The following is a 16,405-nucleotide window of genomic DNA, read 5'->3' as shown; positions in this document are numbered from 1 at the left end:
GTACTTTAAAGTACAATCAAAGCATTAACATAAAAAAGTTAAACCTACTCATATTGCATAATATTGATAGTCATTACAGTTTTTCGTTAATTGGGATAGTAAAAAAGTTCAGCGAAACGCGTTTTTTTTTATTTTGTGACGATAATAGAGCACAAACACGCCGCTTCGCGTTCTAATGGTGCAATATCGTAATTCAAAGCTATTGGTATAAATTTTTGGAAATTGGAAATATTATAGAGTACTAAATACATATACCCATAAGGGTATTAATTAGCATATTTTTATTATATAAATATTCGAATTATTTATCAATGTTTCAAGTCACGGCCTCTATTGCAATAATAAGCTATAAATAAGGGTTATTTGGGTAAGTAAATTTAGAATTGGTTAATTGCTTGTGTACAGAGTTACATATCGGATAACTAATATAGGCAAGATAATAACATATAACATCTCATTTAATCTCACCAGATCAAATTAGATGTTACATGATCACAATGCAACGATTATATAAAACAAAAGAGAGATATTTGTTTCAATAATATTTCTTCTTAATAAAAAATTAAATATATAAAGGCGAAAATTAATTTTTTACGAAATATTTAACATTTGTTAAAAAAAATGAGAATAGTACCTGAACTATTCTCTTTTTACACCAAGGCTTTTGTAATACTCGACACTAAACACTTTACCAACTTAGATTCGATAAACGAGATGGTGTTTGATTGGCGTTTTGTATTTATATTTATTAGTAATATTCTAAAATCAAATGATTTTAATTCAACTTATTTTGAAATACGACCTAATGACCTAATTATTATTCTGACGCAACGAATTTGATTTCAAAATAATGACTGTTACCATTATCTTATATCAATATATTTACTTATAATGAATAATCAGGGTCGAAATAGAAACATTGCAGAGCCGTAGCGACCAGGTGGTATAAGTACTACACAACTTAGATGTAGCATCGGCAAATTCGTAAAACCGATCACATCCGATATCCCAAATTATCAATATTAATTTCTTATGTGAATATGATATAAACACACTTAATAGCTTGTAATATCATATGACCTGATATATAGGTTAATTTAACACGTCGATTTACATGCACTTGCTTTCTCGGGTAACGGCGCGATAGGGAGCTATTTCTATTGTTTGTTTAAATCGGTAGTAATTCGATCGTTTTTATAGAATTTGCCGATGCTACATCTAAGCTGTGTCGTACTGTATATTTTTGTCAATCGACAAGCAATTGCAACGCCAGGAGCGAATTGAACGCTTCTAGCGTTACACTTGATATATATACATTTTTGAGTTTGACTTTTGACATTACATTATCGTTTCGGCTATATTAGATTTTATGTAAAAGTCTTGACGTCGTGGTGGTACTTTACATATGTTTCGCAACCTGGAAACTACAAGCTAAAGCATGAACAGATATTACCATCATCACTACATAGTATAAAACAAAGTCGCTTACCGCTGTCTGTCCATATATATTTAAAATTATATCTTTAAAATTACGCAACGGATTTTGATGCGGATTTTTTAATAGATAAAGTGATTCGAGAGGAAGGTTTTTGTATATAATACATGGACAATGTAGTAACAAAACACTGATAATATTTGATGTTTCTAATGTGATGTCGTAAATAAATTAAATTCTGTAGAACATTTGGTATCAGTATTGTACCCGTGCGAAGCCGTGGCGAGTCGCTTGTTTTTAATAATATTAACTCGATTATTAACAAAAAAATTAATCAAATTGTTTCGAACGTAAATAAAATAAATAATTTAAGAATTCTTTCAACGTTTCAACAGCACTGGTGGCTAGGAAATGGTTCTTGTATTCGAGTTTAGTCTCATTGATAAAATGAATGAAAATTTTCCGTCTTTTCCTCAACGCTGAGTGTAAGCCGAATTTCACGCTTCTTGTACTTTCAGGAGTGACCCTAGAGTATTTGATGAAACAAAAGTGCGAAATTTTCGGGTGAATATAGCTTGGTACAAGTGCGCGGCCCCGAGATCCCAGTTTATCATACTAACGCTGTAAAGAGACAGGACGTTTGTTTATTTTAGGAGAAATCTTGATGTAAATAATTCAGTCGGAATATAAAGACTGTAGCTTTTAATAGGCCCACTGAGTAATGTGCATTTCCATGTACGTGTATCTATATAAGTCGAAGCATAAAAATGTATAATTAGGATTTGTTAATTTTTGACACTATGATAGTTGATGGAATATCGAAAAAAAGAGATATTACGAACGGGAACTAGACTTATATTTTGAATATCATCATGTCTAATGAGTTGTTTAACTCCTCGGTATATATCTCATATGTTTATTGGTAACTCGACGTATATCGGTTAGGAGCTGATAGAGGTGACTATTTGCAATAATTTTAACCCCTATATACTTTATCCATAAGTATCTCAAAGGAAAGTTTTTAGTTTTTAAGGCATTTTTGAGGAAAAATCATCAAAAAAATATTGAAATAAATTTTCCGTCTCGCATTTTTAAGTTTGGACCGATAATTATTGTTTAAATATTGACAAATATCCAGTGTTAAATCGTTTTTTATTAAACAAAGGAAAAAAATAGATTTCAATTTATACTTTTTTTTGAATAAATTTTTGAAGTTGCATTTTTGACAAATTTTGAAAAAAGGGAAAAAAACGTGATAACTCAAAAATGGTTCACTTTTGGATGATGTATATGAGGGTTAAAATTATTGCAAATAGTCACCCCTATCACCTCCTAATGGATATACGTCGAGTTACCAATAACCCTGTATATATACAAGTTGTCGACCGTGGTTTCGCTCGCGTTTAGTGTGTTAATTGTTATATGTAAAGCTGAAAAAGTAGTAGTTTACAATACAAGCAAACATGAATTAAGCACGGATAAAACCAAAGGCCGTGGCACTAAAAGAGTTATAAATATCTCAAAGTACAAAAAAACTTAAAAATGTAAATAGCTGGGGTAAACATTGAGGAAAAGATTAGAGTTTATTAAAATCTGTGTTAAATAAAATATGAATATACTTATTTCATTTGAATAAAGTCACGAGGGACAGAGCTCGTAACGAATTTTCACATAACTAATATTGCAATGGAAGTAACTCTATTTAGAAAGTTTGTTACCATCGCTGAAAACTCGAGTCAACGAATAATTCGGTGGTTTAACTTATATTACGTATAGCAATAAAGTGTTTACTTGTGTATACATTTTAATTTATTTCCGCTTTTCAGCTTTGTTGTTGACTTGGAAACGACATTTTCGAGAGGATGAAATAATTTTTAACATAAAACTAGCGCTACTAAATAAAACAAAATTGAAATGAAACAAAAAACTCGTCCCAAAAACCTGACCTTTATAATATTTTTAGCGTATTCAAAATCTAAATATTATTACATATTCAAGTAGACTTATGAATCTTCATCTTACAGTGTTGAATTAAATTTAAAGAAACCACAGGGTTCGGACAGTAGATTCTATAGAGAAGGACCGACAAGAAACTACATATATAGTTACACTTTCCCACGATTTGAATTAGTTACTAATATGTTGTTAACTGACATACTAATTATTTTTAGTATGTCAGTAAACAACATATTTATTTATTTAGCCTGCATAGAATCAATCAATCAATCAACACAAGTCCAAGATTTTCTATCCCTGCATATAATAAAATTGGAATGTATGTTTGTATTATTAAAATAACCGCTTTTTATTAAATGCATATGCATGTGTCTACTGTACATATACTAAAATAACACTGGAACATAGCTTCTGTAATGTCTGTTTGTAACAGCAAAATAGCCCCTTTTTCCTCAATGCGTATGTACAAATTACATATACCAAAATAACAATTTTTACAATCTTTTTCGGTCTGTCTGTCTGTTTGTTCCGGCTAATCTCTGGAACGGCAGGACCGATTTTGACGGGACTTTCACTGGTAGATAACTGATATAATAGGGAGTAACTAAGAATACATCAAAGCTTTATAAAGCTCGCACTCTCTGAAATAATCATAAACTCCCGTGAATCAAAGTATCGCAAAATCCTTTCACACTATATAACAAAGCGAAGCTCATTTAAAAATATTATCTTTACATTATTGTAAAACATTCGAGTGAAGGGCATAGACATATATTATTATTATACCCATTTCACGATAAATCACACAGCAAAAAAAATCCAATCAAAAAAGATCGAAAAATAAATATTTAATTTCGATGAATTGCAACATGAAAAATTCCATTTAAAGTTTGAATTGTCAAATTTAATTGTTTTTGGCTTTTGTTTTTTTTATTATGAATATGAGCTTAGCACGCGTCAGGTACCACGGTTTACGAACTCTGGTTCGAATGGAGAAAGAGATAGAGATATTTACAATAAATATTGAAGAAAGCGAGCGATATAACATAGTAATATGTTAATTTACTCATGACGTCCACTTCACTCCACTAGCAAAAACGAGATTATTTTTAAACTCAAATTAAACATATGAAAATAAATTCGGGCTTGAATCCGGGAGCTACAGTTAGCCATTACAGCTCAAAAATATCTTAACTATTTTGTATTCAAATTTTATAAAAATAGATTTCTATGTAGTTACATAAAAGAAGTTAAATGACAAGAGAAGTTACAACACACATCTCAAGAAAAAAAAATGCCTTTCAAAATTCTTAAAATTAATTGTCTATGAAAGGGAATTTAATAGAAAAACAAAGTTATTAAGTTCTTCTTCTTATATATTTTATAGATTGAGATTGGGATCACAGGTTACTAAAACTCTAATACTTAAAATAATGTGATAAATTCCATCACTAATCTTATTATTTATACTAAAACTTTATTTATATGAATACAAAAAATTATGTTAAGCGAGTTGCTAAATGGATCTAGTAGCGTCATTAAGCGACCGACCACCGTGTTCGAGGGTCGTGACCGGGGTCGCTTCCCATAATTCCTAGTCTGGAGCGAGCGAGTAATATATAACGGCTGCAATATCCTCAAATAAATGGAATAGAATATTTTGATAGCTGTTATTTTCAAAATGAGTTACGTAAATTATTATCATAAGTCATAACTACATGAGGTACCATTGAAAATCAGCGTTAGATTTTTGAAACGACGAGGACACGATTACTGTCATTGCTGGCCAAATTACTTTTTTGTTTTTGTTTTGTTTGTTATACTTTTTATAATAATTGCGCTGTGTCGTATATAAACATGAATGTTTTTCTTTCTTTTCTTTTCTAAAAAGATAAGGCAAATCATTTTGTACATGAAAATAGATATAATAAAAAGGTTGGAATTATTTGATAATATTCATGTAAGAATATATAAATATAGTGTCATATGATTATTGTATATGAATCATGAAAATAAGTTTCTATTATTTTTTACTTCACTTAGGCTGGTAGTCTGGTAGGTATTATATCTAAATATATCTTGGATAAATAATAATGATTTAAATATGCTTGTATAATCAAAGTGCAGTTTATTTTATTAAAATATCCACTTTACTTATATCACAATAAAAATATGACCTACCTGCAAAATCCTTTACTATGACATGTATTTCAAGCACTCTTATCTTATTTATAAGTTCACCCTTACCTTTATTACAAAAACAACATAAACACGTAAGTATATATAAAGGTATATTACCGAGGCTTCTTACAGGAAAAATATCATCCACTTTCATAATAATAATTTCATTTCGCCACCTCTAAAACCGTCATTATAAGACCGTCAACCATAAACAAGGGCCCTATCTGAAGTAGTAGCCGCGCTTTCCTCGTTTTATCTTCTATAAATATGATTTTACAAGATAGTTAACTGTCATAATAAATATATGTGTTTTATAACCCTTGTTAATTTTACTTTAACCGCCCGCTGCGCTGGGCATTCAATTAACGTTACATTAACGGCCTGTAAATTTCCCACTGCTGGGCTAAGGCCTCTTCTCCCTTTAAAGAAAAGGTTTTGGAGCCACCACACAGCTCCAATGCGGATTGGTGGAACACATGTAGCCGAATTTCATTCGTTTTACATCACCATCGAGTTTGAGATGAATTATTAAGCACATGAAAATTCGGCCCAGCTGCCCGGGCTTTGCACCCACAATTATCGGTTAAGATGCACGCATTCCAACCATTGGTCGAGGCGTAATAAATTTTTAAATTTTCATCTTGCAATGAATTTTTGGTCATTAACATTGTACAAATACCGCCATCAGTCGGCGCCAGAGCCTCGTTTGTTGTCGTTAGGATGCACCGTGGGTAGGTGAGGTTGGCTACCAATTTTCAAAATGGTCGATCAAATAGAGTCTGTAGATGGCTTACACACAAATACATACTTTTTATATATATTAATAGCCTATCATTTGCGCAAGCACATGTTCTTCCTGCAACCTATTTTTATAAATATCGGTTCATCCGCTCTCGAGTTATAGCAGGACATACACACAGACAGACAAAATTTTCAAAAATGGTAAAACTGATGTCAGTCAGCCAAAAAAGAATACTTATGAAGAAATTCTACAAAAAATTGAGTGTACAGACAGACTCAAGAGATATATATATAGTAGCATAGATATAGATATAGATATAGATATTTTAATGTTCTTTTTACAAATAATATTAAAAAATAAATGGAATATTTTTTTTTAATTAAACGCAACACTATATTGGGACGAGATGGACTAAAATTTTCAAGCGTAAAATTAGTTTTATAACTACTACTAATTTGACTTCGCGCTCTATCCGCCAATAGTTTGACTATACGATCAAATATTATGTATGACAATACATGCCTTACTTCTTTCTTTCTTATGTAATGATTTTAATATTATACATATACTTTTATCCTTGGTTGATTCTCTTAAAAACGTATTCATTAGAGCCGAAGTAATTATAACTGTCATGATTACAAGATCATCAACAACAGCCTGTAAATTCCCACTGCTAGGCTAAAGGCCTCCTCTCCCTTTGAGGAGAAGGTTTGAAACATATTCCACCACGCTGTTCCAATGCGGGTTGGTGGAATACACATGTGGCAAAATTTCTATGAAATTTATCACATGCAGGTTTCCTCACGATGTTTTCCTTCACCGCTGAGCACGAGATGAATTATAAAGACAAATTAAGCACATGAATCAGCGGTGCTTGCCTGGTTTTGAACCCGCAATCATCGGTTAAAATGCACGCGTTCTAACCACTGGGTCATCTCGACGTCATGATTAATTTAATTGAAATTCCTTTTAGGAAAATAGTCAAAACAATGATATTCGTACTTTCGCATACAACAACAACAACAGAAAAAAAACAACAGCCTGTAAATATCCCACTGCTGGGCTAAGGTCTCCTCTTCTTTTTAATTAGGTAATAATAGCTAAAAAAATTTATAGATTAACAAGGGAAAAAATATTCTAAATAAAAAGAAATTCTCGAAAATAGACCCCAAAGACTCTAAATACTAATAACGTAACGTAACGTAAACGTATAATTTTATTTTTTATTTGCTACGCGCACTCATATGATTATAGTCTAATTTTTATGCTAATAAAATTCAATAGAATATAAAAATGATCAGTTTTCAAATAAAGGGTAAAATAAAAATATAACACAATTGTATTACACTCTATAAAGATGCCAGTCAAAGAAAAATATCAGACAACTGTATATGGAGCCAATTTATTTGGGAGATGTTAATATTTTTTTGTATAGGAGTTAATTTTCAAAAGTATTTTAAGTAACGCAGAATGATAGATAAAATATACTTTGGGAATTAGCGCTATCTCCTCTAGTCGTGAATTAACTGTAAACATTTTAAGGATTTAATTAGCTCGACCAGATTTGAAACCGCTTATGCTTAGGATTGTAACGAACTATTACAACATCGGATTGTATCGGCTACCTTTTGACACATTATTTTAAAACAAATGCTGTACCGTAACCAAGCTACCAAGCTAACAAAAGCGTGTCAAGAGTAAACGATGTATTAGCCGTTCAATGCTGCAAAATAATGCTAAGAATGAAGTATTTGACAAAATATGAGCCAAGGAAAAGCTTATTTACTAGAATAAAAAACCTTACTATAGGTATTAATTTCGGGATATTTACCATATTTTTTATTTTTGTTCGGTGGAGCTCGATATTTCGACATTATTTACGAATGTCTTGTTCACGAGATTCTCATTAAACATACCATGTTTAAAAATGTTTAGTATCCCGTAATTAATACCTTTAGTAATAAAAATAACCATGGACGTTACGAATCAGGCATGTTTGACTTTTAGGTACTCCAACTGGCAAATTTTATTTGATGTTTCCAGTCCGTACTGGTTCACATAATGTTGTCTTAAATTTTCGCGATTACTACACATTGAAATAAAACTAGTTATAACGGATTTGAATCGCGTATATTAATTATTTTTAACATCCCGATGTTTCGAGCACTTTACAGCGTTCGTGGTCACGGGTAGATTTCATAGAAAATTAACCATGTTAATTTAAAATCTTATAAAAAATCTTTGTTTGAAAAATGTACACTGCTGCTGCAGTACACGGCAGTTTTGAAAATTAGAAAAATGTTTTTAAACCTCGTCCATTTTTTAACAACTACGCAAAGCTAGCAATCGTTCCTCGAAACTGAAAATATATTTTTGAATACCTTAATACTGAAGATATATTCTCGAGACAGTAATTCTTCCTCGGAGTACATCCACCTTGACAGGCAACCATAGATATCTCAACAACATTTTACTTCATCTCAAAGCACTCTAATAGTTCAACTGAAACGTTATGCTACAGAATTTTATTGGATTCAAAATTTTATTAGATTTGAATACAGCGCATAATTTAATAAACTAGGGCTTGTGTTATTTGGCACAGAACTGTACGATAACGCACAATGAATAGAATTAAAAAAAAAAGTAATTGAAACTTTTTAAATCGAATTAGTTGAGTATATCATCTTTGTTGATTTATTGGTCGTAAATTGCAGTAATAGTTTATTTATCATATGTTTTAAATCGTTTACTTGTATTCTAGTTCTTCGAAAACTTTATAATATCGACTTCGAAAATATATAAGCGCACCTTAAAAGTTACGTTAAAAAGTAATGATCTGGGCGGAGTAAAATTTTCCGGGTCAGTGTTGCGAGTAGGGCAACCACACTTTAAACTAGACACCTATGTCTCATATTTCTTCGAACTTCAGCTGCAGTATCTTGTATATTCAAGTGTAATGTTGTATGTCAATTCGGGTACATATCACATTTTGATTAGTAACCAATAAATAGATTAGAAGAAAATAAGTTTAGTTTTTATTGCCTTACCAATAATTGTAAATGTTACAGTTGGTTTCATTTTAAGAGTTTTTAGAAGTGATAATTTTGGTTAAAAACATTGACTTATTATTATTTTAATTTATAATAGTTAAGCAAAATTGCTATTGAGCCAATCATTGGAAAGTCAACCATAAACATTTGTATTCTAAGGAATATTAACCAGATCATCAATGGGCACTGAACCTTAGATACTGATATGACATTAGATCTTTGACATCTGTAGTCAAACTGGCTCACGTGTCCTTCATATCCAGCAATATTTATTCCCCCTTCTTATAAGTAGAATGATTGATGGATAAGGAGTACTAACACAAACGGGCTTGACCTAAGTCTTTAAACAAAATTAAGAACTAAATATTCTGTAAGAACTCACTTTATATCGCACCGAAATGTAGATAACCGACTTACAGTGATACGATATCCGTTGTGAAGAATAAAGCCAGTGTAGCATATTTATTTTTTCCAAAATCGTATTCTGCTATGAGTTTCAATTTCATTCCTACTCTACTGGTGCTTTATAGTTGATCGTAATGAAATGCTCAATGAAAGCTATTCTACGAAAACGACAATATTATCGTTGCTGCAGTTTCGAATTAACTTTAACTACGAGCAGTATCGGGCAATATTATTCGAGATAAGACAACAAAATATAATTATGAAAGTACCAGAGGATTAAAAAAATATAGCATTATGCTTGCTTGCTTTGCTTTATTATTATGATTATAATAATAGCCGTCGCTAATTGGCCAGAAATAGTCATTAAATTATTAATGTTCAATTTAAAACCGACCTGATTGGTGAATAATTTGTTTCATTTACTATGCAACGTACCGGTCGCTAATTACATTCTGCGTAGCACCACTCACCGGCAATAGATGAACGCAGCTTAAAGCGCTTCCATTCCCTAAGGGTTCATGCAAATGAAAAATACTCCCTAAAAAATAATCAAAGACAATGAGATTTAGGCATAGACAATGTTACTACTGTTCACTAATTGTTCTAAACACAAATATATACATAATATTTAGGTAAAGTTCACATATATCCGTGTCGTATTCATGTAATATATGTATTACTCAAGCTTGAATTCAGCGAAACTTAAACGATCAGCGTTTATATTGTAATATGTTGTTTTATTAATTTCAGTCTTAAGACATATGGCACAAAGGCGGTTTTCCTTGTGGTCGATCATTATAAGCAAGTCATCCGAGGATCACAAAGTTGGTTAAGATGACCGACTGATTAATGCGTAGGTATAGTCGGTGCTTATGCATTATAACAGCTATTTTAACTTAGAAAACTTTAACGTTTAGCTAAGTTTTAGTGAACACGTAAATGATTTTGTAGTAGGAAGTGTCTTGTAAACTGTTTTTTCGTGTTAGTAACATCGTAAAAACGTACTTATGACATCTTATACAAAATATAAATTCACAACTATTCATTACTTTTTGTGTCATAGACGATTTATTGCATCAATAAATAATAGGGATATAAGAGTAAAAAAAACTGATCAAAACATGCATATTTATATTTTGTATATTTTATATTATAATTTTCAATAATTATTGTTCTCGAATAAGACCACTTTGCGAACACTAGTGATATACAATAAACGTATATTTATTTGATTGAAAATGCTTCAAAATTCATAAACTAGTGAGTTTCAATAACTCGGATAGCTTAAAAATCTTCTGAGTATATAACCATTTATGTGCCATTTCAATGGTGATTGGGCAAGCACTGTCGATAATCTAAGCAGATATCCCTTTTTAATAATAGAGTACAACCTCGATCTCCAATAGAATTAGATTATATTCGCTATGTCTCACACTATATTGAACGCCCCAAACTCATTTACCTTAAAATGGCATAATAGGTCAACCCCTTTCAGGTCAAACCAGGGAATGAGAAATTCCAGACTATTGATGCTAATTGGATATTCTACAAAATTTCCAATTTCCGTTCATTTTTAAATTGATAACCACAAAATCGTTTAATTATTTTTGGTAATACTAGAACATGTTATTAATTGGATGTGTGTCCAGAGTTAAAAAATATTTTACTTAAAAAGATGTAACGAATATATACATTATCACTGAGTATTTTGCTGCAATTAATGACTCTAACAAAATATATTAATCGAATATTATTTATGATTGTTAAATTCTGTTCATACACAATAATATTATGAACAATGTTGTTTGCAGATTGCGCTAGCCACCGAAAACTCCATAATCCTTCAAAATTTGGACTTCGCTGCTAGCGGGAGCTACTCTTGCGAAGTGTCGCTTGACACGCCTATCTACACAAAGGCATCGACCGAGAAACAACTCACAGTTTTCCGTATGTATTTGCATAAAGCCTTTATAATATTCTAATCCTTTTAACCAAAACTTAGTTATAAACCATGTTTTGCATAACAACATCAGAAAAACTCACAACAAAATAATAATTGTTGGAAATAAAAGGTTTTCTTTTCAAAAGACAATAAAAAATTATAAGTCAAAAGTCGAACATATAAAGTCTAGTGTATTTTTCTAATAGATATTGATAACATTTAAAAAAGTTTCTATGCTAGGCCGATAGCAGGATTAACATAATTCGACGATGAAATACATTTGCACAAACTCTAACATAAAACTAACAGTGATTAAAAGTTTTGGAAAGCCAAGTACAGACGGCATTATATTATTTAACAAGCTATTAATAAACTTGTAATTTTGTAGCAGATATCTTTAACCGATTGAACTGAAATATTGTATCCACGTTTAGTTTATATGTAAATGCATGGTTAACTCCGTGACGTCATTCTAAATCCAGAATGGCAGAACACCCAAGATGGCGGCTATGTTTTTTATTCACGCCTACAATATGGGCAAAAGTTTTAGTGTAAAAGTTTATTTTTTATGTAAACCGCTCATTAAATAACTGCTTGTTTTTAAATAGTTTTAATTGAACTAGAAATTACAATTGTAAAAAGTTGTCTTTTAATTGATATGAAATTGTACAAAGTAAAATTGTCTACCTTTGTGATCCTAATTAAAAAGTTAGAAATTTAAATAAGATCAATATGTTATTCTAGAGACACAAAATAAAATTGACTTTTCGCCATAGCCCGTAATACCATTCGTAATACTATTCGTATGATATTTTGACGATAAAACCTTTCTGACATACTGAAAATGTCATTCGTCGAGGTTTGAAAAATTGCAGCATAGTTATCTTAGACAAAAGTCTCTAAATTTCTTTTTCAAAAGATTCTTTTCGTAAATCTCTGGTTACGTGACAAATCAAATAGTTACATTGTTTGTAGGAATTAGAGTGTTTTCTTCAAGTTTCTCGATCGATTGCGACTCGCCCAGACCCGCAAGAGACTTCACATCGTCGTCCGTCTCAAATGTTTGTCCCACTAAAAGCAAAAAAGTTTTCAGCTCAGGCAATAGTTGAAACTTAACCGATGCCCGATTTAAAAGAAAAACTAAAACAACATTTTAAAAATTCTGTTTATGGCAAAATATTCTCGTGAGTAAGCCCAAGTTTTTCCAGTGTGTAGAGCAACAATTTGCGATATGAAATTTTTTATACAAATCTGTTTTGAGTTGGGTTATAAATTATGTATTTTTTTCGAACCGAATTTTACGATGTAAATGTTAAATTCGTAATTTTCTCAATCGTCATAATATTTAAATGCAGTGAATCTAAGTTTGGCCGCCTGCCACTATCCAAGTCAACCTAACTACGTCTATCATATTTAAACCAAATAGGTTTAAAATTTTTCCTTCTAGAAATAGCTCAAAATTTGAGTGACTTTCATACTAATAGAATTGGTGTAGATATTGTTCAAGTTATTTTAATTTGATGCTATATATTATCACCGTAATCATTGTCATCATCAGTATACAATTATTCTCGAGCGTCACAATATGTTTTGCAACACATAAATGCGTAATTATTCATAGCTTATATTTTCTATCTCAATTAATCTCTTGTATGAAAAACCAAATTATAACCATATTGGAGGTATACTCGTTTCAATAATTTAAGTGGGAAATATTCGCATCAATATCAAAACAAAATCATTAACATCCAATTTGCATTTATGATTAAGGCTAATCTTGCCTTGCATGACAAATGAATCGACTCCAACTGTTAATACTGGTGGCAAACAAATATCTTCCAAAACGTAACTCTATAGCTCTGATAATAAAATACAAAGGTTGCAAACCTTACTTGACGGATATCAGAATGGTATGTAGCTGTTTCGAATCAGAAATTGTACCTACGTTCATTAGTTTTGAATTCGTTCGGTGAATGGCGCAATTTTGGCAAATTTTATCCCGAATAAATATGGGAACGACATCGGTATACATTTGTACTGAACGGCTTATTGATAAACGAGATATACTCGCGAAGTCATTCGAATTGAATTCGAGTTCTTTTTTATCATTACATGGAATCTTTTTATTTCTTTAGATCTAAAAATTTTATATAAGTTCATGTAAGGATGGAGTCAATATACAGCATTCATTTCAAATACAATATTTATTTCCTTATATTAAATAATTTCAAAAGACGAACACGCTAATCTCGATAGCTTATCGGTATTAGTGTCGGTCGTATAAAAATATAAAACACTACTTATACCGTCCCTGCCACACTGGATTTAAGATTTGATGAAGACGTATTTACGTCGTTTTTACTTGTATTTATATTAATTAAAGATTTTCACTAAAACATCTTGCATTAAAATAGATAAAATCCTTGGTCTAGGACAAGATTTATCATATAATAATAAACAACATAACCCTACAATTCGTATAGTCCGTACACAAAAAACTTTAAAAAAAAAATCTTTATTTCGTATATTGATCTAAATAAGGTTTCTAAAAGGTGATTATTATGAATCAATCAATTATGATTTCCACAATACACACCTATAATTTTATAACACTTTATTTAATTTTTCCTAAAAAAGACTTGAAATACTTGCACACAATAATTACTTACCACAATTAGTATTTCACAAACTCAAACCAAAAAATTAAAGGGCTTCTTTAAACGAGGAACTGACTGACATACATTTTATAAAAAAAAAAACCAATAACCAATTTTGAATAATTGATTACAAAAAAAACAAAATGAATATTTAGACAACCCGTTAGTAATCGTTAGACTGATGCTTATGAAAGAATATTGAAGTCGTATATATTTTTAATTAAAATTTAAATGGGTATCAGGTGAAACGGAATATTTCGGCGAATCGAATCCGCTCGAATTATTTTCTCCCATAAAGAAAACGTTGCAATGGTTTATTTCTTCGGCCGGGCTCATTTTTCAAGCTTTGGGTCGAACAACAAATATTGTGGAATCCTTTCTATTGAGAATTCGTTCCTGATCTCGCGATAGCATCACGTACGTATTGATAACAAACATACATACAAACAAACATATATGCTACCGAAAAAGTGACTCAACAAAATAGATTTATAATTTCATTCCTTAAATATATTTTTTAATCAATACTTTGAAAATACGTGTAATGATATTGAATCGGTTTTTATAAACATAAAAACCGATTCAATATCAGAAGAATGATGAATTAACAAATAACTTTAACCTTAGAAATAACATAACTTGATTGTTCAAGATCTAAATAAGTTTGGGTAATTTAAATTCCGTTGAATTTGCTATCGGATTTTTGGAAGTGAAATTAAAGAGGATATAAATAGTTAAGTGGAATATTAGGGTTTAAATAGAAATATATTAACTAAAATATCTGTATTGAGAAGAATGTAAAGTTAGCGATTAGGTGTCACAATACACAAATTTTGATTCTGTACTATGAATTAAGATTTAAGTAACAAATAAATCAATCATTCATTCTTTCATTCATTGAACGTGAAAGCATATTGTTCTCTTTCAACTCCCTTTAATCAAATGATTAATCACTACCAATGAAACATTTTGTAGAGCGACTGAGTTAAACAAGAAAATTCTGCAAGAAAAATATCTTTTCTCGAGGAACCATTAGTATTAAAGAATAGGAAGATTATCCAAGCTAATACTTTCTTGTTTTTAAGGAGTTAAATCTTTAAAAACGGGATAAAACGAGTTTCTAGAATGAATTAAGTTTATTTCTCTAATCATCACTCTATCATCACTTATTTAAGTGATGAGAGACTAATGATAGTACAGTTTAAAAGGTGAGCGTGAGCGAACAAACACAAGTGACAGAACATTTAAAATCTCATGATTGACAGTTCATTGGCGGCAAAAGAATAATTAATTAACAATGGATTAATTTGTTTACCATTCGTCTCCTTCTTGGCTGTGAAGGAATACATTGACATTTAGAAAAGAAGACATTTTCCGAACAGTAAAATATATACAGGATATATTTCACTGCTCGGCAAATGTACATATGTATATATACAGGTACAGGTAGTATAGAAGCTGAATTATAAACATAAGGTATGTTAATCCATGTGTATGATGTAGTAATAATAATATTACAGTGCCTATATCTATTAACTGCAATGAAGATTTCAATAAACAATCTGTGATACAATATTTATATACTTAACATTGTATATTTTATTTACTTAAAATTATTTAAATTGCATACAGTATTTTATGTGCGTAATCTATACTAATATAATAAATATAAAAGTAGAAAGCTCTGTATATCTCTCGTTCTTTAACTGCTAAATCAATGAAATGAATTTGACGATATTTGATATCAAGCAGACTTGACCTCCATAAAACAAGTGAGTTACTTTTTTGTATAACACATGACAACCTCAAACGCAAGCGAAGCCGCAACGACAACTAGCCCTGATGTATTGCAAACATTAACCCCAAAGTATAGGTAAGCCGACTACCAATAAAGGTTCTTTAATTAGCTATCATGTTGCCTTTTCTTAATTATAGTGAAACATTGATGTAATCACAGTATAAGACTATTATATATTTAATTTTATTAGGATTTCTATAAGGGCTGCCCGAATGAAACAACGTCTGTTTAATTAAACA

At 30.7% G+C, this 16,405-nt stretch overlaps 1 protein-coding gene across 1 annotated transcript in view; it reads left to right on the top strand.

Moving 5' to 3' along the window:
• Window positions 1-16,405, top strand: part of LOC124531892 — a 93,754-nt gene that overhangs the window by 66,656 nt on the left and 10,693 nt on the right. The window contains exon 3 of the mRNA XM_047106460.1: window positions 11,581-11,716. Coding sequence (XP_046962416.1) covers window positions 11,581-11,716 — 136 coding nt within the window. The remainder of the gene's footprint in view (window positions 1-11,580; window positions 11,717-16,405) is intronic.

The sequence above is a fragment of the Vanessa cardui genome, chromosome 8 (assembly GCF_905220365.1).
Source record: "Vanessa cardui chromosome 8, ilVanCard2.1, whole genome shotgun sequence".
Lineage (NCBI taxonomy): Eukaryota > Metazoa > Arthropoda > Insecta > Lepidoptera > Nymphalidae > Vanessa > Vanessa cardui.
Note: the sequence above shows the minus strand (reverse complement) of the source record. Positions and strands in the feature narration are given on the sequence as shown.